Source organism: Glycine max, chromosome 17 (assembly GCF_000004515.6).
Source record: "Glycine max cultivar Williams 82 chromosome 17, Glycine_max_v4.0, whole genome shotgun sequence".
Classification (NCBI taxonomy): Eukaryota; Viridiplantae; Streptophyta; class Magnoliopsida; order Fabales; family Fabaceae; genus Glycine; species Glycine max.
In genome coordinates this window covers 12,733,831-12,757,253 of record NC_038253.2, presented here as the reverse complement: position 1 = coordinate 12,757,253, position 23,423 = coordinate 12,733,831, and the positions used below count along the sequence as shown (strand labels likewise).

Below are 23,423 nucleotides of genomic sequence, written 5' to 3'. Positions count from 1 at the left end.
CAGTTAAGAGCTTATGGTAGATACTGGATAGATAGATTGTTGTGCAACACGTACCCGTTGACTGTCGGGAATGTTCCGTTAGTGCTTATTTTCGTTATGATTCCATTAAAATATATTCAAACTCTGTTGCCATTATCCAGAATTTTTTCATGACATTATCCATAATCTCAAGCAATGCATATTAATTTATTTTTTCTATTATATAAAGATTTATTTACTGCTTAGCCACACGTGTAGGAAGCGCTGGGCAGCATTATTGAATAAAAGCTCGCGAGCGGTGGGATTTGTGGTGGTTTCCCTGTAACTATGTGGGCATGTCCTAAGATTTTTCTGCACCGATGTGATCCATATTCGTGAGTTCTAATAGTATGATTATTCTTTATCTTTTTTTCCCAATTTTTTTTTTATCTAACTCACATCACATGTATCTATCACAAAATATAAACGACTCAAACCAAAACATCTTTGATTAAGCTCAAATAGTCACATCACTTAGATTCATTTGGTGATATTTATTTGGTTGTTTAAAACAACACAGTACATAACACCCCATATAACCCATAAGCCAATCAAGAGTTGCTTAATGAGAACAGATGTTATTTATATTCCCTTTGTTGCTCTTTACATCTCTCACTTTATTTTCTGTTTCTTTTTTCTTTCCTCTCTTTTTTATTTCAGATTTTACTGTAGCTTTCATAAAAAGATATTTTTATCAGAAAAAATTACAAAAAACAAATGGCAAGCAAATAGAAAAAAAAAAAGGAGGTGTCAATAAAATGGTTCGTAAAAATATAGCCTATTCAATCCGTCCAACAAAAGTCATAGCTTAATATCAACTCAAAGGGTATTGGTTCTTGCACCGCCTAAAGTTCTTCTATACCCAACAAGTTATGTGTAGTGGTGACACTCATTTATGTCTGTTGTATCCCGCTGTCACCATGAGTCTCCTTTAAGTTTATTTTGTTTGTATTATTACAAATTTACAATATAAGAATCCGTAATATGTTAAGGATTTAGAACCCGTAACATACTTACGGATTGAAAATCTGTATAATTTTTTTTTATTTTATTAATTAATAAATTATTGTTTGAATTAATTTTTTATTTAAAAATAATTTATAATTTTGTTGTTATTTTATAAATATATATTTTTTATTTTAAAATTTTATTTATTTAAGTAATTATATTTGCTATTTGAAGTTGTTTTTAATAATTAATTTATTCAATAAATAATTTATTTACAAATTTTGTATAAATTTTATTGTTATTTAATTATTTTTAAAATATAACTAATGTAATTAATTTCTATATTTAAAATACTTATTTATAAAAAATTTAAATAGCAAAAGTTCCAATTTTTTAAAACTATATTGTAGGATTTAGTTAAAGAAGAAAAAATAATATTATATATGACAAATGTTTTTTTATTAATATACGTGTATAAATATTATTACACCAATAATATTAAATACTTATATAAATAGTGTTTGGAAGTATAAAAACAACTGAATTTCTTCATTTATTTATAAATATTTAAAAGTATTAAAATACTTATTTTTAAACTAATGAAGTAGTCATTTATTAGAAATAAAAAAGAAAATTGTAGTTATATTTTGATCATATATTTTAGTTTACTAGAATTAGCGGTGTGAAGTATAAATTTTTTTAAAATATTTGTATATTGATTTATGAATATATAAAAGTATTAAAATAATTATTTAAAAAATAAATAAATATTTATTTATGAATTATTAAATAGTAATTTCTAAAATTTTATATATTAAATTTTAGTTTGATTTTGATGATTTATTGTAGTTTGCTACATTAATCATTTAATGTTAATTTAAATGTTGCTATTACCTTTATTAAAATATACTACATTTTATAGTACAATAGGATTTTAGAAAATTTTAATGTTAATTTGAATGTTGACATTAATAGGCTAAGAATATCCTAACTACAAATAAGCATATTAAGTCATTTTTTACATTTACAATACATATCTACACTTAATCTTCCTCTCAAATTTGTTTTCTCTTCTCCCTCTCTCAAAATCCTCTCTTTTTTCCGCATGTATCCAAACATTTCCCAGTAAAACATCTTGGACTCGTTAACCATTGGATCACTATGAAATTTAAATACCAAATTTAAAACTCATTTTCGTACATATGCACCATTGGGATTTGCGAAATAATCTCTATGCTGAGAGAAATGTTCCCTACATGTAACTCTCATTTTCCCGCTCAAACCCAAACCTGTCCCAGTAAAATTACGATCCCGGACTCATTAACTATTGGATCCTTGTGAAATTTGAACACCAAGTTCAAAAAAATTAAATTATGTGCATCTCCATCATTGGGATTTGCAAAACAATGTCCGTGGAGGGAGAATTGCTCATCACACGCAGACAATGCAATGAAGGCTTTAATCTCTTCTCCTTCTCTCTAACGCTTGGAAACCCTAGCAGAGTAATCGGAGGAAAAGCTTGGGGAATCTTAGGAAACCGCTAGAGATGTCGCTATCATTGTCAGACTACCCACGTGAGTCTGCTTAGAGGTAAGGGATGAATTTATCACAATTGAGATTAGAATGAACATGTGTAAGGATCCTTAGAAGATCAAATTGGGGTTTATTTTGGGATGTTTATTGTATTACAATTCTTCCTATATGATTATGTGAAATTGTTTGAGGGCTTTTACTCCCCAAGTTGTGAGAATTATTTTTCGTATAATTTGTTTGTATTTTGGACTAGATTTACTAGATTAGCATGATATATTGTTATATTGGGATCATAAAATTGTGATTGAAATTGTGTCTAATGGATAAATTGAATATGTTTTGATTTGTGAGATACACGTAAGCATGTGATGGTGAATTATGATGTTGTGATATGTTAAAATTATGGATATGAAATTTGTTTGTGAATAAGTGTGTGATTAATACTTGAGGTGATATCACTTGAGTTGTGAGTTATGAATTATACAATAACTTCTGATGTTTACCTTGAGAAAAAAACATTTATGTACGAGCTATTAAAAGGAAAGTGTAGGGTTCTATGTTAGAAACCTAAGGTGTTAAATTGTAGCGCAATGCGTGAGGTGTTAAAAGAAAAAGTGTAGGGTTCTAAGTTAGGAACCTGAGGTGTTAAATTGTAGCATATTGTGATAAATGTGTTTGAAAATAAGTGTGCGGTCATAGGTATTGTATAATTTATGAGCAGTGTCTGCGTGTAAAAGTTGTTTTAGGGGTTAGACCTGAATCAGGAAGATGAGGTCCTAATGGATTCTTCGGAGTATAGGCTTCGGGGTAAATACACTCATGTTGAGTGCTCCTTTAAGCATATGTTGATCCCAACTAATTGGAACATTCTCGCAAAATAAAGTGACCCTGACTGGTCATCTTATGATTTTACTTAGTGAAAGTGACCTGATATATCCATTGTGTGACGTGTCTTGTCATGTACTCCTAAGCGCTCTGGTGTTATTTTTCACTGACATGGTACTACATTGCATATAGGCTTGAGTTTTAGTACAATTGTTGCATAATACATGTAAATTGTTTATTATGAAATTGGTGAGTGTTGTTACGTCTTGAATTGAGTGTGTGATGCATGTGTAATGTGATTGGTGATTGAAAAATGAGTTTTAAATGATAAAATCATGAAGTGACGTGGATTGTAGTAAGTTGAGCTATTTGATAAATATTTTTATAATGTATTTTGCTTATGTATTTTGTTATTCATATTTTAGTTAGGAATGTGATAGCTCACTCCCTGTGTGATGTTTGTGTTTGTATCATGTAATGATCTCAAATTTTGTGTTCATGGGAGTAGATGATTACGTGGATAGTTATGGAGAATCTCATGTTAAAGAACGCTGGAACACAATGCTCTGATAGGATGTGACATTGGGACATGAGTTTCTGTATTATTTGCATAATATTTTGAACATGTTACTTTATGTTACTCCGATGCTTAACTTTTTTTCCTTTGTAAAAAAAATTGGATAACCTTGTTTTAGGCTAGAGATGTTTTCATACTCTTATTTGATAAGTTTTTAATTTGGTAATTAACGCAAATACAAACCTTTTATCCATATGAGCTATTTTATGCTTAAAATAAAGTCATTTTAATTAATTCCATATTTTCATGTATGACATTATATAAATATGTATGTCAGGGTAGAGAGTGTCACAAAGGTGACATAAGGAAACTAGTAGTTTCCATCTACCGGTAGAAGAAGTCACTATAACCCTCGATGATGTGGCATCCTTGTTACATTTTCCCATTACAGGCGCCTTCCATACCTTTGATGCTCTTGATGTAGACCAAGTCGTGGACTTGTTAGTTGATTTGCTTAAAGTCAGTACACAAGAAGCAAAAGATGAGACATTTCAATGTAGAGCAACGTATGTTCATCTAGCCTGACTGTAAGACATTTATTGTATCAAATGTGACACAAGACAGTGGACCGTAACAGCTCAAGCATATTTATTGCATCTAGTAGGTTGTATATTCTTTGCTAACAAGAGTGCCACACACATTAGTGTGATATTCTTGGACGAATTTCATGACCTCAGCCAATCTTTAAGCTATTCACAAGGAGTTCTTGCACTAGTCTATATGTATGACAATTTGAATGATGTGTCAAAGAATTCGACAAAACATCTTGCAGGATATATCACTTTGTTATAGATAATTATAATTTCTTTTACCTCCAGTTATTAATTTTATAGTTTATATTTACTATTAATTAGATTTTTTTTTGTTTTTTTTAAATATGTACAATGTTGGATCTATGAGAATTTTCCTACAATTGCTTCCATTGTTGCTGATGAGGATAATCATGAGAGAAAATCATGTGCTTGTCGATGGAAGTCTGGGAAGGCATTACCAATATCGACGTATCGTAAGCGCTTGGATAAATTGACGTCAGATGTTGTCTGCTGGATTCCTTATGGTGACCACCGTTCATTTAGATAATTTAAGTTCATCTCATTATTTTCTGGACATATCAAATGGGATTCATTTATTGTCTTACATCGATTAAAGAGGGTAGTGCGACAGTTTGGTTATGTGCAGACCATTCCTCCAAACCCTGTTGCTCCATCGTTATCTATAGAGGAGATTGAAGATATATGGCTTCAGTTTTCAGAATACCTTGCACCGGTTGGACAAATTTGTAGTGCTCCTAGACAGTGTGCAAAAAACTACATGGAGTGGTTCTATAGGATATCTCACCCCTTCATGAGTTCGACATAGCTTGGGGAGCCTCCTAGACATCTACTTGTGGTGCATGATGATACATTTATTGTACCAAATCCTTCTCAGTAGGCTGTCGATGCAGTAGCTATGCCAGAACCACCTACACCTGCACCTGCTAATGTAGATATGCCTCGACATGCAGTGGTATAATACAATTTCAATTCACCGTTAGTCATTTTTTGTGTCATGCTTTCAATAATTACTTTTTACCTTGTTGTGAATGTCATAGGACGCTTGCCAACGAATAACAGATAGTTTGGAACACATGATCAACATGAGGATGATTATGACTAGAAATGAAGCATACACTCAAACCAAGCCCTACCTGAGATTGGCTAGGGGTGTCACTGAGCAACATCATGTTTATGTTCAGTCGAGACGAAGGAGGGATACACAGGACAAGTGAAGATATTTGGAATTGATTAAGTAGTATAGGATATATTTATGCAATATGACTGAATAATGTTTAATATTTGCTATTATTTGACAAACAAGTATGTTATCACTAAGGTTTTAATTTGTGTTTATGTAGTATTTGACTATTAACTTCTTCGCCTAAATAAATTATGTTAAACCCTAATTCCTAAAATGAGTAAACCCTATGCCCTCAATCCTCAATCAATTAGAATGCATAAACCCTAATCCCGTAAACCCTAATATGAATACTCAACCCTACAGTAGTCTCTTTAAGGTCCAATGTGAAGACTCAACCCTACATTTGAAAAACACAAACAAGTAAACAAAAACAATTATTTTTTTTCATTAGACCTTAAACCCTAACACCAATATATATTTACAATTTTTATACCTGTTAATTGTTGTGTTTCGTAGATACATGACCTTATTCGTCCAGGCTTTAACAAATCTTTCTTTATGGGGAATCAACCATGTTTGCTTTACATAGTCAACAAACATTGGCCATGGTGAGCAAATAATTTCAAACTTCATAAGGTATTTATTGAACTCTTGCTCAGAAGGACAATCTACCAGACTCCCTCATGCTTCCATGACATAATCTCATGCATTTTTTTTTACGGATTGTTAATCCGTAAGTTTTATATGAGTTGTAAATCTGTATGTATATTAATATAGATCAAAGTTACAGAAAAATAAAAATGTATCGTTGGTGTTACACTGCAACACCAACCACCACGACAACCACGAACTACCAACGAAGGAGGAGCTTGACCAAAATAAACACAACAACGAAGGAGGAGCTCGGCCAAGGCACACGATAATGATGTGAATGCATGAATGCATGATTTTGATGATGCCAAAGAATAATCAAACAAGGTTGCTTTCAAGATTACTTCAACAAACATTCAAAGGTTAGGCATTGCTTCAAGATTAATACAAGGTTGCTTCAACAAACAAGCATTGCTTCAAGATTAATTCAAGATCAAGCTTTTGCCTCAAAACAAGTGTTTCCAAGAGATCAAGGCTCTGGTAATCGATTCCACTGCATCGATTACCAAAAGATAATTTTGAAAAACAACTTTTAAAAAAGGTTTTGAATTTAAATTTTGAATCATGTAATCAATTACTATATATTTGTAATCGATTACCAGCAACGACATTTCAAAAAACACTTTAAGAAGTCATGACCCTTCAAAATATAACTGTGTAATTGATTACCAGAAACCTGTAATCGATTGCCAGTGAAGAATTTTATAAAAAGCTTTATGAAAAGACACATCTCTTCAAACCATTTTGAAAAGGCATGAATGACCTATGTATATGTGTGTCTGACTTCAAAAAGCAAGAGAGAGATGTTCTAAGAGAACTTCATTACCAAATGCTCTCTCAACAACTCTTGGGCAAACACCTGCAAATCTATTAAGATTTCATCTAGGAACTTCAATTTGTATCATCAACTCTAAAGGAGAGAAATTTTTCTACTCATCTCAGAAAGTTAGTTGTAATCAAGATGTCTCTTGTGAGAATTGTAATCAAGAGACGAGTTATCTCTTGGAGAATCTTTGAACACAAGGGTGAGGAATCCCAAGGTGTGTTCAAAGTCTGTAAAGGATTTACAGAGATAGTGAAAAATCTTAAGTGGGTTGCTTGAGGACTGGACGTAGGCACGGGAAGTGGCCGAACCAGTATAAATTGAGTTTTCATTTCTCTCTTCCCTTATCTCATTTATGCTATTGCAATCAGTTTTGTCTTGCGTGTTTAAAGAACATTATTAAATTGATTGTTGCTTCTTCTTCTGCATTTTGAACCTATCATTTAGAAGGGGGTTAAAAGTTTGTTAGTGAAATTTTTTTGAAACTTAATTCACCTCCCTCTTAAGTTATTGAGGTCACTTGTCCAACAAATGAATGGTGTAAAAGGAAAACAATGAATGATGTATGAAGAAGAAAAAGTTGACAAGATTAGTATTGGAAATTTGAAAAAAGTATTGGATGTAGAAGAAGTTTGCACGGTATAGGAAGAAAATCCCCGTTCAAATGACTAAGGGTCCATTCTCATCAGAAAGCCTAATCCAATTTAAACCATGGTCTAAATATTTGTTTTGCCTAAGTAGGTCCAGCACGTGATTGTTTATCCCCAAGCCTTCGTTAAACCAGTTTCTTTTTTGTTCTTTGATATATTTTTTTGGGTGAATCTTTTTGTTCTTTGATATAATCGCACGATCTAACTTCTATAAACATTCCTTAATAATCTTTTTAAATCATGAGCTCCTAAATCCTATTGTAACCCCAGCAAAGTAACAGCAACAAGAAGTCAACGTGTAAAATACACTATCACTTTTTTAAAATTATTAACAAGGGTCAAATTAGTACATTAGTAATACTTTTTTATAAAACCAATAAAACAGAGATAATTTTTTTTAAGAATTAAAGATAATTAAAAGTTCTTTTGTGCATTTGAAAGCAAGGGAAGTGCAACAACTGAAATATTGATGCCAAAAGTTGAAGAGAAGTGTTAAAAAATTTGCAATATGCTACAAACAAATTTGTCAAAGAAAGAAGAATGTTAACTTGGAGATTGACATCATGCAAGATGCATATATTATTTATTTTGAAGATAGAAAAATATTTAAATTTAGAGCATGCATAGTGACTAGTGAAGAGTAAACCTAAATGGTTTTGACAGTTAGAAGGATCTTATTGTAAGAATTAATGTCTCATGTGAGAGGCATGTGAGAGGCATGTGACTTATGTAGGAACTAATAAGTAAATAATTAACGATTAAGGGCTAAATTGTAATTAGGCTTAATAGGAGAAGTTTCTAGAACTAACTACTACTTGATGGGAGTAGTGGTTATAAAAGGGGCTTAATACCCACTAACGTGAAATAAGGTCTCCTTCCTGACCAGAAAGTGTTCTCTCTCACCCATAGCCATCACGAACGGAGAGAGGCAGAAAAGAAAGGCCTAAGGAAGTGAAATCTTATTTCTCTTCTCTTTCAAGGAAATCAAAGTGCACTGGAGAGAAGTTCCTATGGAAAAAGGTACAAGTCTTCCTATGGAGAAAGGTACACATCATTATCTATTGTTGTTTATTGATTGTTTGTGAGAACCATAGGTTTCAAGATCCTATTGTTTCCTATCATTAATAGTCTAGAAAATCCCTTAAGAATTTTTACATGTGGTATTAGAGCATGTGTTATGAAATTTATGATTCTCCAAGAATGATTTAATTTCTCCCAATTATGCATGAACCCTAATTATGAAATTTAGGGATAATTTAATTTCTTCAAATTATGCATCAAACCTAATTATGAAATTTAGGAATTTTAATTTCTATTACATGTATTTTCAATCAAAGTACATGTTTGGATAGTATGTTTTTGGCATTAATTATGTTTTTCCGCTGCAAAGTATGAAATTTTGTATGAAAGAAACATTATACAAAACTTCAAAGAGAAAGCTTCTGCTGCCAATTTTATTTCTAATGGAGGAAGTTGCCTTTCCATTAACGTTATTTATATATTAAATTGTGGAGAAAGAATGACGCGCTATGTTGTGAATTGGTTTTGTAAAGTTGTGCGGCTGCTAGCTTTCTTTCAATTCCAATTGAAAAGCCGCTACCACGCGTACCTTCCTTGTAGGGAGAATAAGAAATTTTGGATATTGCTATTTGCAACCCATTTTGCAATTTCCAGTCTCACTTGTATTTTTTTTTTGGAAATTATTATTAAACGTAATTAAAGGATTGAAAGTTTATATCCTGTAATTAAATTAACGTGAATGCTTTGAAATTATTGATAGCAGTAAATATATGTATATGCTACATATTTGCTTGAATGTGTTTGAATGCAAAAACACAAATAAATGCAAATATTATTTTATGGCCTGGAATGAAATTAATATAATGGCTATGAATTGTTAATAGCAATAAGTATGTGCAGGCCATATATATTTGGTTGGAATTAAATGTATGTTGAATTTGTTAGTCACCAAAGTGGCCAAATTTATAAGGTTATTTAATTCCAAATTAATGATTATTTCAATTATACTTGGTTGGAATTAAATGTATGTTGAATTTGTTAGTCACCAAAGTGACCAAATTTGTAAGGTAATATAATTCCAAATTAATGATTATTCTAATTACTCATAGAATAATGGATGCTAAATTATATGATTATTGGTTTAGGGGTAATTGAAATTCATTGTTATAAGGCATTTATGGATCGCCCAAAGGTTGATTAGTTGCTCTTATAATTAATGAATATAATTATAGGCGATTCGTGTGTATCATTAGTTTTATTTATATTTCCAAAGGAAATAGATACTACTAATTGGTGCATATTTAATTGCCAAATAATGTTAAAATTTCATTAGCATCATTATGTTTGTATGTTGTGTGTTGGTGTATCACCCAAAGGAGAACATCAATATACATTGACCGTTATCTGAATGAATCATATGTATGACATGTATTTTATTTCTCAAAAGACTTATGTGAATTTTAGTATGTAATACATGTTTTGAATTCATTGGATTCTTATGTATCATCTGTGCCAATTTTAATGGACTTAACTTCTTTGACTGAAATGAGCAAGTCCAATTTCACCTCGATGTTTTGGATCATGATCTTGCTATGTTGGAAGAGAAGTTTGTTACTATTATTGATGCTAGTAGCAATGAAGAAAAAGTTATTTATAAAGTTTGGGAAAGATCTAACAGACTCAGCCTAATGTTGATGAGAATGACTGTTGCAGACAATATTAAGATATCTCTCCCTAAAATCGAAAGTGCCAAAAGGTTTATGAGATTAGTGGGAGAGTGTTCTCAAACAGTTGATAAGTCTATTGCTGGGACATTAATGAATACATTGACCACCATGAAGTTTGATGGTTCACATACTATGTGTGAACATGTCATTGAAATGACAAACATTGCAGCAAGACTTAAGACCTTGAGAATATAATGACTGTGAATAAGAACTTTCTTGTTCAGTTTATTCTAAACTCATTACCATCTGAGTTTGGCCCGTTCTAAATGAACTATAATACCATGAAAGATAAATGGAATGTGCATGAATTACACAGTATGTTAGTTCAGGAAGAAACGAGGCTTAAGAATCAAGGAAGTCACTCAGTTCATTATGTAAATCACCAAGGGAATCAAGGAGCTTGAAAAGAAATTTATGAAGAAGCATGATAAAGGAAAAGGGTCATTAAAGAACAATGATGACTCTTTGCAAATCCAAAAGAATGTATCATAGGGCAATAATTGTCAATTTTATAGGAAATCAAGACATTTCCAAAAGGATTGCCTAAAGTGTAAGTCTTGGTTCGAAAAGAATGGTGAGCTTAATGCTCATGTATGTTTTGAATCAAACTTAACTAAAGTTTCCCATAATACATGATGGATTAATTCTGGATGTATGACTCATGTTTCTAACATTATGCAAAAATTTCTTACAATCCAAACCATAAACCCAAATGAGAAGTTCATTTTCATGGGGAATAGAGTGAAACTCCAGTATAAGCAGTCGAGACTTATTGCATAAAACTCGACACTGGACATCATTTAGATTTACTGGAAACTCTTTATATACCTAGTTTATCTAGTAATTTAGTTTCATTATCTAAACTTGATGTTACTGGATACTCTTTTAATTTGGTCATGAATGTTTCAATTTATTTAAGCATAATCATCTCATTGGTACTTGTATCCTTTATGATGGTTTATATAAATTGAAATTAGACAGTTTGTATGCTGAAACTGTTTTGACTCTGCATCATAATGTTAGCACTAAACATAGTTTAGTGAATGAACGATCTGCTTTCTTGTGGCATAAACGTTTAGGTCACATTTCTAAAAAGAGGATGGAAAGATTAATAAAGAATGAAATTCTTCCTTATCTAGATTTTATGGATCTAAATATTTGTGTGGGTTGTATTAAGGGAAAACAAGCATAACATACAAAGCAAAGAGCTACAAGAATCACTCAGCTTCTTGAAATTGTGCATACTGATATTTGTGGACCTTTTGATGTTAGTTCTTTCGGAAAGGAATGATACTTTATCACCATTATTGATGATTATTTACATTACGGTTATGTCTACTAATGCCCGAGATTTCTTAGGCAATGGATGCCTTAGAAATTTACTACAATGAAGTAAAAGGGCAATTAGACATAAATGTGAAAATTATTAGAGGTGATGAGTATTACGGAAGATATGATGAAACTGGGCAACACCCAGGTCCATTTGCTAAGCTTGTTCAGAAACGTGCATTTGTGTGCAATACACAATTCCCGGTACACCACAATAAAATGGTGTATCAGAAAGGTGTAATAGAACTTTAATGGATATGGTTAGGAGTATGCTAATCAATTAGACTTTACCCGTATCTTTGTGGATGTATGCCTTGAAAACTGCCATGTATTTGTTGAATAGGGTTCCTAGTAAGGCAGTTCCAAAGACATCTTTTGAATTGTGGACAAATAGGACACCTAGTATAAGGCACCTGCATGTTTGGGGTTGCCAGGTAGAAATAAGAATTTACAATCCGCAATAAAGAAAATTGGATGCAAGAACAATCAGTGGATATTTCATTGGTTATCCAGAAAAGTCAAATGGGTATATGTTTTATTGTTCTAATCATAGTATGAGAATTGTCGAAACTGGAAATACAAGGTTCATTGAAAACTGTGAAATCAGTGGGAGTACAGTTCCACGAGAAGTGGAAATTAAAGAAATTAGAGTGCAAGTCCCTTTAGCTTTTGCCTCTAGCAGTAAGGTGATTACTACTTCAGTTACTGCTACAAACAATAATGAAGAAGTACAACACAATGATGAGCCCATGATACATAATGAACCCATTATGGAAGAACCACAAGAAGTAGCATTAAAGAGGTCTCAAAGAGAAAGGAGGTCAGCTATTTCGAATGATTATGTGGTATACCTACATGAAACAAAAACAAACTTAAGCATTAATGATAATGATCCAGTTTCGTTTTCACAAGCTGCAAGTTGTGATAATTCTGAGAAGTGGTTAAATGCCATGAAAGAAGAGATAGATTCCATGAAACATAATGGTGTTTGGGACCTTGTAGAATTACCAAAAGGTTGTAAGAGAGTTGGTTGTAAGTGGATCTTCAAGACTAAACGTGACTCTCATGGCAACCTTGAACGTTACAAGACTGGACTTGTTGGTAAGGAATTTACTTAGAAAGATGGCATTGATTATAAAAAGACATTTTACTGATCTCACGAAAGGATTCTTTCAAGATTATCATGGCATTAGTAGCCCATTATGACTTGGAGCTACATCAAATAAATGTGAAAACCGCCTTTCTGAATGGAGATTTAGAGGAGAATGTTTGTATGGACCAACCAATGGGGTTCTCAATTGAAGGAAAGGAACACATGGTGTGCAAACTAAAGAAATCAACATACAGTCTTAAAGCAAGCTTCTCGCCAATGGTATTTGAGGTTTAATGATATCATTGATTCCTTTAGATTTAAGGAAAATACTGTTTATCGGTGTATGTATCTAATGGTCAATGGGAGTAAGGTTATTTTCTAATTTTGTATATTGATGATATCTTGCTTGCAATTAACGATCTTGATCTTCTTCATGAGACCAAGAAATTTCTCTCTAGAAACTTTGAAGGGAAAGATATGAGTGAGGTAAGCTATGTGATAGGGATAAAATATTTTGTAAATAGATCACAAGGATTGTTAGACTTATCTCAGAAAGCGTATATCAACAAAGTACAAGAGAGATTCAAGATGTAAAGGTGTTTAACATCACCTATTCTAATTTAGAAATGAGACAAAGTTAGTCTCGCACAATGTCCTAGAAATGATATGGAACAAAAACAAATGAAAGTAATTTTGTATGCATCAGTTGTTGTTGCATCTGAGAGCTGAATTTGCAGTATGTTTTGAGGCTACAATTCAGGCTAATTGGCTGCAGAACTTTATTTCAGGGCTTAGAATTGTCGACAGTATTGCTAGGCCACTGAAAATGTATTGTGATAACTCTACAACAATATTTTTTGTAAGAACGATAAGTACTCTAAGGGTGCTAAGCATATGAAATTGAAGTACTTTGTCGTGAAGGAAGAAGTTCAGAAACAAAGAGTGTCAATAGAACATATTAGCACAAACCTTATGATAGTTGACCCTTTGAATAAGGGATTATTGCCCATGACATTATAGAACATGTTGAAAGTATGGACATTATTGTTATTGATGAGCATTAAGTGTAATTTACCTTATGTAATTTTGCTGACACTCTGAGCTCAATTATGATATGTTTCTGATTACCTGTTCTCTATGTTTGCATGCATGTTTGTGTTAGAGTAATGTTAACAGGTTTTGTCTTGAATGAAGACATTATGTTGAACCAATTATGTACTCCTAACTAATGGTCATATTAAGGAAAAGACTAATTTGTAGTACATGGAAGAGACTATGTCGATTAGATGATGTACAACCGCCATGACTCGAATTGGTTCCTATTCTTAATTATGAAATTATGATGTACCCAATGTATAGAACAATTTAGTCAATTTTAATGCGCATTATGTTAGTTAATCTATTTATTTATTTAGTTCGTAATGTTTATTAATGTCACATGAGCCAAGTGGGAGAATGTAAGAATTAATGTCTCATGTGAGAGGCATGTGACTTATGTAGGGACTAATAAGTAAATAATTAACGATTAAGAGCTAAATTGTAATTAGGCTTAATAGGAGAAGTTTCTATAACTAACTACTACTTGATGGGAGTAGTGGTTATAAAAGGGGCTTAATACCCACTGACGTGAGATAAGGTTCCTTTCCTGACCAGAAAGTGTTCTCTCTTACCCATAGCCATCACGGAAAGAGGCAGAAAAGAAAGGCCTAAGGAAGTGAAATCTTATTTCTCTCCTCTTTCAAGGAGATCAAAGTGTACGGGAGACAAGTTCCTATGGAGAAAGGTACAAGTCTTTCTATGGAGAAAGGTACACATCATTATCTATTGTTGTTTATTGATTGTTTGTGAGAATCATAAGTTTCAAGATCGTGTTATTTCCTATCATTGATAGTCTAGGAAACCCCTTAGGAATTTTTACACTTATAAGAGAACAAAAGTTTCTACTTCCGGAGCTTATTCGTTCTCTTCTAATCCGGACACGCTTTTGTCCAATTTTCAAGTTACAACGCAACTTCACCTATCAAAGGGAAAGGCAAAATCAAAAGGAGAAAAAAAAATTTGCTTTTGTTGATCTTGCTATAAAAGAGATACAGAATTAAAAAAAAACAGCATTGACACGTGCCAAGCAAGAACGCAACAAGTTGAAGGAGAAAGACTAACAATTATCAATGTTATTAAAAAGGGGGAAAAAGTTGAATTGAAGAATAAACAAGGGTGAACACCTTAAGAAACAAGTCAATTCTAAATTGAGCAAACATCCTAACAAATTCAAGAAGAAAGAGTTAGCATCCGTCAAAGTCGTGTACTCATCATCTTTATTCACAAAGTGTATCCTATCCTCTCCATCATTATTAGGCACCCCACCCCTCCCTCCCCTTCCCTCCAAAATCACTGTTAAGGGTATACTTTATGCCCCCCAAAAGCACCACATTTACAACAACAATATCAGCAAGTATTTACAACCACAAAAATTTGTGTAGAGAAGCGTGGCCAATTTGCCTAACGGGTGTCCTGCACTGCATTAAAAGCAGAAGCTAACTTTTCTCTTCATTTATTATTTTGTTGCTTTGTTATGGCATGTGGCTTCGGATAGGAACAATCTCTACTAATACTTTACTTGGTTGTTGCATCATGGTAAGTAAGTAGTGTTGTACGTACGACCTGACAACAGCATAGGAGAGACCTTAACAAATGGTCCCAACAACAGCTCCAATTTCCCACTCAAACTACCAAGTTGGAACCTCATACACTTTGAGAAAACAAAAAAATAAATTGCAAGAGGGTGTGTTTGATCAGGTGGAACCCTTTTGTAGTTGGTCACCATCAAAACCACACTCTTTGGTGTGCATGCATCCATCATCATCATCCATGTCATCAGCATGATTTTGAACCCTTTGGAGGGATGTTGGAAATGCCTTGCCTTGATAGCTCAGCCAACACACTTTCTGTGGAAGGAGGTTTCAAACCCAAGGGCAAGGGTAGCCATGGTTTGTTTATTGCCTCTTTAACAACCTTGTCAACTACCTCCTCTGCCTGCATGCATGCATAGTAACACACTACATGGTGAGAGATCTGGAGAGTTTGGAATTCACTTGAACATTAGTTGAGTTTGTTTAATTAAGACTCAATAGTTCAGGCCTGTTCCCATGCAAGTTTAATTAGAACTACGGAACTACCACTTGACTTGGCACTCAAAGAACATTGATAGTAATCTAACAAGATTGACTGGACACTAGATACTAGATAGCATGGTCTTTTCGTACTCTACAAAGCATTGGCATTTAGATAGTTGACATTTCTAACCAAGTCTATGGTTGATGTAAGATGCATGCTTATTAAAAAACATATCAAATCTAGTATTCAAACATTTGGAGAAGTTAGATACAAGAGCTTCTATAAAAATTAAAGTGCATAAGTTGATATTAATTTACAGAAAAAGATCAATTCATTTTACCTCCTTATTTTATCGTCCAATAAATGTTTATGGAGAAGTTTCTTCAAACAGAGCCTCAAAAACACTACATTTTCCTCGTTTTTAATCTTTTAAAGGCTTTTAAGTAGAGTTACAATTTCATCTCAATATGGACTTCTGCCGAGTGCCAACTAGAATGTATGTATGTATGTATGTATGAACTAGTAACTGGCCAGTTGCCACTGTGATCAAGTAGGGAAAAAAAACTGAAAGGAAAATGTTGCATTACCAGATAATGCTCGAAGGAACTTTGTGGCATGGTAAATGTGTGATCCGCTGCATCAGCATTGAGCAATGCAGGCATATTCTGAGATTTGATGAAAAATATCCTATTAGTAAACCATTAACATGAAAAATAGACACATTAACCATTAACATACAAAACAGCAAGGTTATTAACTAAGATCCTTGGTTCACTGATACTCACCTGAGAGTAAGGAAAACCAGGAGCTTGAGGTGGTATTGGTAACACTGGACAGCCCCATGCATCTGCATGCATCTGCAAGATCAAGTGATCACAAGTCAAACTTCATCCATAAGCACAATCTCTACATCACAAGCCGGAGAGCTAAGTTGCTAATAATAATACAGAAGAAAAAACTTCATATCCTCATCCTTGAATTCAGAAAACAAATATTACCCCTGGAAATGGTTTCCAGCGCCAATTTTCAGCAGTAGGCTGCCACAAGGGATAACCAGGAGATCCCCAAATCTGCATGCCAGCCATTGGACCGCCAGATTGTCCCCACATAGGATATACAGGAGGCAGTGGATGGGTGTGATTAGAATGATATGGAGGAAATGCCATAATTGGTCTTTGAACACTATAGCTCCTTTCTCTTTGATTCGACCATTTTCGTTCTTCTTCCTTGGGCAAGATTTGCCTCTTATGCATTCTATACTTCTGTTTTAACAAAAATAGTTTAACAAGTGTTAGCTTGTGGATAAGAAACATACTGATTAATCATAACCAGTAACGTAAATAATGACCTGAAGATGGCTTGCCACATTATGCCTTGTCAAGCTCTCCACTTTCATTAATTCCAATATTCGAGAAGGAATGGCTTGATCAATGCCTAGTTGCTCCACTGCCTTCACAAACTTTTTGTGAAGCTCAGGTGTCCAGTCTACCTGAGACCAAAAACAAGTACCAAAAAACTGTAACTCCATGGAAAGAGTATTTCCTATGGAATGAAGATATATGCCTGAACTTTCTTGATCAACTCCAACATTGAGGACACAATAAATGGGAACATTGACATTTTTCAGATTAAATGGAAACAGTCATTGTAATTTGCAAGAGGGTAAGAGGAATATAAACATTGAAAGAATGAATAGTCATAAAGCAACTTACTTTTATCTTTTTCCGCTTTCCTCTTATCTCACATGAATCACTATGAACACCTACTTTATTTGAAGCTTTTGTATTTCTGTCAGTGTTGCTTAGAACTTTTCTTTTTTGTGTATGTGGAGAAGCAACACTCTCACCCATGGAAGCATCAACTATATCCACTTCCTCCCTAACCAAAGTAATTTCAGATTTCCTTTGTTGAGGAGTAATTTCAGCATTCAAATTACCACATGTAGTTTCGACAGATTTAGATTCTCCATCATGTTCCCCACTTTCTTTTTCTGTTGAGCAATTAGCCTGCTCTTGGCAATCACCATCGTCCAACAATCTTGTCCCTTGCATCAATTGTGGGGTTGAAGGAGCTGGATATTTATCATTTCCAGGAGACAGCTCATGATCATTATCAACAAAGCTGGATACTTTCTCTATATCAATGGATACTCTACTTTCATGTTGTTCATTGTCTGTTTGGAGCTGCAACATGGACGCTACTGATTCTTTGACAGGTTTAAGTGATTCAGACAGGATGTTTGCCCCAGCATTGAATGCCTGCTTGAGTTCAACCACATGAGAAACTCTTTTGCTCATACTATGTTAATAGTAAATGCCAATATAATATCGTCAATATTAACAGACCTTGTGAACCACATGTTGCCAGATATTTCTGAGCTTGTCCTCAGAGAGTGGTTTGCTGAGGAACTCAACTGCACCAAGCTTTAAAAATAAAATGGAGCAAAGAGCCAAGAAGTATGCATTAACAATCAGAAGAGAATGGCGATGTATTATCTAATGAGTTAAAGATCATATTTTGGGCAAATATTGAACTGAAAATCGAAATAAGTTATAAGTACACTGATTTTAAAGGAGAAGCTCAAAATTTGGTCAATAATCTGAATGAATTCAATGCAAGAATTAACAAAATGCAATAAAGAAAAAAATCCAAAACAATTGCAGTTAGCTTAGCTAAAGGAATATAATGAAATAGCATAATCAAAATATTGACCAATAAATAATGGAGATGGAAAAACTAAACTCTTACCGCTATGCACTTCATCATGGTGTTCAGGCAATGATTGTTTGAAGTCACTACATAAAAAGTTGGAATTATCACTGGTTAGAAAATTTACAATTAGAAGAAAACAACCTTGAAGTAAACCTTTCCCCATATTTACCATGGTGTGTTCCCTTCTAGATCATTCATCAATTTCAATTGGTAAAAGCTACCAAAAAAACAAAAGGAAGCCATGTAGGTATAAAAACAATGGCAAGCAACAATCACATGACAAATAAAAGAGAAGAGGAAAAAAATACTTATAACTATTACTATTATCCAAAGCCTATTTAATATGTGATAGCAAAAATTGGACTTGAAAGGAATATTTATGTATCTCCTTATTTGGAACTGGTTTTGGTCCAGTATCCAGACTAGGTATTTGGCTTGCATAGGCCACTAAAACAGAGTATATTGGAGATTTGGAGAACTAAAAGAAGTTAAACTGACAAATTTGGGTTTGGTATCAGTACTTACTAATGGTTGGCAAGTCCTTGGCATTCTCAAGAAATTTGAAACCTCCCTGGGCACTGCTTGAACTCACCTGCAATTAGGATGGATGCTTATGGTTAAAAATGGCATCATCAAAGCTTTATTATTTCAACAATCACAAGATTAAGATATAGAACTTCGAGCGAGAGAAACAATAATTCTCGTGATATTATAGGAGCAAAATGTCTAAGATGATAAAAGTCATCTCTTATGACTAGCATTTAAAAAGTTTCAAGATAAGTTATGCCTTTGACAGAATTATATTTTATTGCCTAAAGTTTGGCAGCAACTAATAACAATCAGGACTATCATTCCTCCTCAGAGAAGTCCACTTTATTTTCAACAAGCATACTAGATTGCATCATTTTGATGTTTCTTTTCTATTTTTAGATTTTACAATTACTGCATTGTGATTTTTCATTTATATAGAAAATGAAAGTTCATTACCTCCACTATGGCAATGTGGAAGCTTTCAAGTCCACTTGAGATCACTGACAAGGCGTCATTCTCATCACAGAATGTAGAAACTGTAGAGACACTCAAAAGCTTACTAATCAAATTAAAAGAGGGCAAGCAGGTAAAGGAAACAAGAATGGTGGAGATGTGGGAGAATAGGAGTAGAGTAAGAGAACCATGCGACTTCAATAAAATCAAATTATAACTAGGTTGAACCTTAAGATATAAGGATAGAATTTCGGTTAAACTTGTGTTCATGGAAAGTTTTGTTTTCAATAATAACTTCCTATCTCCAGCAGCCAACTAACCCATATTGGCTAGGCAACTGAAAGGTCACCCAAATAACAAAAATAGTGTACACTTGGTAGTTCAGATTCAGACAAGGGACAATTCTTTTATACTTCATATCTTCCAATTTAGACCATGAGTCAGATATCTGACAATTCTTTTATACTTCATATCTTTACGATTTAGACCATATTCAGTTTTGATAACACTTGTAGTTGAAGCATAAATGTAAACTTTAGCAGCTTCATAAGATGGAAAGAAATACCATACATGAAAACACAGTTTGGAAAAAAAAATATGAAAAAGGTATTCTTTCAAATTTCTAGGCTCCCAAGAGCAACTAAAATCTGTCAAATTTTCTAGGCTCCACAGAGCAACAAAAAACTGAGACCACAATTTTACAAATAACCATATAAGGATTCTAAAGCAATGTGGCTTTGCAAGATGCCACCATAGGACAGAAAGATGGGACCAACTTTACCCACTACAGGCCAGAAGTGGGAATTGTTAGATGTAGATAAAGATGTGAGACATGCCAATACAAAAAGAAGGAATCTAAAAAGTCTTACCATTATAGTCCATGGCTTCAAGCTTTGCCCTTATCTCTGCAGCAGAAATGTTGTCTCTCTCGTGGAGAAGAACCTTGAGTCCTTTGGGAAAATCTTTCCATTCTTGTAAGTCATTGGCAGTGAAAACCATAGCTGGCTTGGCATCGTTTCTCAGTCTCCCACAGAAAGTAACAGATCGATCAATACCACTTATCAGCATCTAATTCCTTCTGCACAACCATGAGATCACAAGCTTGATTCAGTAAGCTAGAATTCAGCGTGAGATTAACAACACTAAAAAACAAAACATAAACAAACTCCATTCATTGCATGCTTAAATTTGTTTAAATGGCCCAAATAACTAACACATAATGCAGAACACTGGCATGCCATCTAAAGATCAACTCCCAAAACAAGGTTCAGATCAAATTATCAAAACTGCCATGCCCTTTGATCACCAATGAAACAGCTGGTAAATCACAAAAAACATATATTCCCACCAATTTTTCTGGAAGCATTTTGTACACAAAACAGAATCAAAAGCCTCCCCTTTTGTGTTCCAAAGATCTCATTGGCTGATGCCACTTTCACAAAACAACAAACAGACAATTTTCCAATCCCAGTAATTGAGATCTCATGAAGATAAAAAAGAAAAGGCTCAGCTACCATGAATAGTGGAAAAACAAAAGTAGAAAACTTTACAACAAAAAACGGGTCAGGCAAGCAATTCATAACCATGAATCCAGAAAACAAGCAGAAGGCTCAAAAGGGTAGACATGCATGCAGATATTTTAATCCAAAAAGTACAAAATTCAAAGAAGCAGAAAAGATGAACACTTGAACTTGATCCAAGAGAGAGAGAGAGAGCATGCACATAATAAACAAAAAAAAAACACATTAAGAAAAAAAAATGTTCCGTGTGAAACAATTTTCACTACCTTGGCATAAAAGAAAATGCTTCTTGAATTTCATTGCTAATTAAACTTGTGTTCTTTCTTTCTCCTCTTATTGCATTGTTAATAAAAACAGAAGGGTAAAGAAGAGAGACGGAAGAGAAGGAAAGGTTTTAAGTGCTGGCTTTGGAGGGTGGTGCTTCCTGTGACCACTGAACAGTTGCAATCAGCAGTTTCGGACCACAAACAAGTAAGTCTCTCAAAAAAGGGTCAATGAACCTTTCTGCCACTACTTCAAAGTTCAAAGCTTAACAATAATATTCCAACACTACCCCTTCTTCTGGGGTCACCAGCAACTTCACCAATCAACCGACGAAGGAAGAAAATGGTTGCAGGAAAACACACTCATTATAGTAAAAGTATCCTATTGACATTGGTATTAGAGATTTAGAGAGGGTTTTTTTAACCATTCATGATGAAGTATGGAAACTTTATAACGTGTCCTTTCCTCATCAGTGCCATTAATGTAGTTCTTTTTTTATCATAATTATTATGCATTTATTTCTCTAAAATAATGGTTTATGCATTCAAAGTTGTTCGGTGCCCAATCATCGTTCATTAATATTATCCGATGAAATGATCGTCGACTAGCAAGTAGGCAGGGCTGTGTTTGATTTGATTTTCTTTTTTTTACTGAAAATAGAAATGATAAATGTAATTTTAAACAAATTTAAAAATATAAAAAAATAAGAAATTAATATATCATAAATTTTTAATATTTTATTTTCATAAAAACAGAAAATAAAAAGTCAAATCAAACATATTTTTAAAATTTTAATCTTTTAAAAATGAAAACAATTTTAAAAAATAAAAATAGAAAATAAAAACAAAAATTAAAAATACGAAACAGATCCTAAATATTTCATCAACTCACGTACACCTAGGCAGTACAATGAGTTAAGTTATTAAGCGTTTTATTTGGCTTTTCTTAACTGAATTATTTATTTGTTTTTATTAAGTAATAATTTTTACATGTAATATAGATTATAATAATACTCCTATTTTGATCTCGTATTTTATTTTCTTTGCAATTTTGATTCTTTTATTGATAGTTACAAAATTTTATATTATTTAAGAGTTAAAGTTATAAATCATTTATAAATTATAAACATTTTTTCTTCTTAACTCATTGATACGTCTCTTACAAAAAAAAATTATGATGGTCATTGAACACGAGGACGGATCATACCTCATATATTATTTTTTAGTTAATTTTTTATTAAATTAAATGTTTTACTAATCAAATTAATAATTAAAAAATCTAATATTATAGTTTCACGTGAACAATTTAGTGGACAACATTAAATTCTTAATTTTGAAAAATAGAGAACAAATGTCTATTTTCTTATAGGTGTATCATAATTATAATAAAATAGAAGAACTAAAATTATATTTTAACTTATTTTTAATGAGAATGATTTTAATAGGAATATAAGTGTGTCATGTTAGGTTGAATTTGGTCTCTCTTACAAACCAATCCAATATAACAAATTGTAGTGTTGGATGAGATGATTTAGATAATTGAGTTGACTGAATAAAATATTAACAATGAAAATTTGAGAAAACAATAAAAAATTAAAGTAAAAATTAGAAAAATAATATCCAAAGAAATACAATACAAAATATTTCGTAAAAAAATTGGCATTTCATAATCCATAGTTTTTTTGTACGTACATAATCCATAGTTAAAACTAAAAAGAAAAATGAAAATCTCACTTAGAAAAATGAAGCCAATACTATATTAATAATTAATCATAGTTACCTCGTAACCTGTATTTAGAATCTAACATGTACCTGTAGCATATAACCAGAACCACACTGTTACAATTAAAAACAAAATATCTAATTAGTTTAAGTCATTCAAAATTAAGGAATTTAAATATGTAAAAGCTAACTAAACAATAAACATGTACAATTAGACACAATCAAAATGACATGTGC

At 32.8% G+C, this 23,423-nt stretch overlaps 1 protein-coding gene across 1 annotated transcript; it reads right to left on the bottom strand.

Moving 5' to 3' along the window:
- Nucleotides 1-15,094: 15,094 nt before the first annotated feature.
- Nucleotides 15,095-21,911, bottom strand: LOC100777535 (two-component response regulator-like APRR2). Its single transcript, XM_003550891.5, has 12 exons — nt 21,468-21,911; nt 20,551-20,759; nt 19,685-19,764; nt 19,223-19,289; nt 18,734-18,780; nt 18,331-18,408; nt 17,698-18,243; nt 17,334-17,474; nt 16,984-17,247; nt 16,771-16,842; nt 16,573-16,650; nt 15,095-15,904 (listed from the first exon to the last, which is right to left on the bottom strand). The coding sequence occupies exons 2-12, from the start codon at nt 20,747-20,749 to the stop codon at nt 15,746-15,748; spliced, it is 1,731 nt and encodes a 576-aa protein (XP_003550939.1). The 5' UTR covers nt 20,750-20,759; nt 21,468-21,911; the 3' UTR covers nt 15,095-15,745.
- Nucleotides 21,912-23,423: the final 1,512 nt, after the last annotated feature.

Excerpts from the sequence above, each read along its gene's own strand:
- LOC100777535 (XM_003550891.5), bottom strand. The coding sequence starts at position 20,749 with ATGCTGATAAGTGGTATTGATCGATCTGTTACTTTCTGTGGGAGACTG. Across the intron at positions 18,409-18,733 it reads CCATGATGAAGTGCATAGCG|CTTGGTGCAGTTGAGTTCCT; the intron begins GTAAGAGTTTAG and ends TTATTTTTAAAG. Across the intron at positions 16,843-16,983 it reads GCTGGAAACCATTTCCAGGG|ATGCATGCAGATGCATGGGG; the intron begins GTAATATTTGTT and ends TTGATCTTGCAG.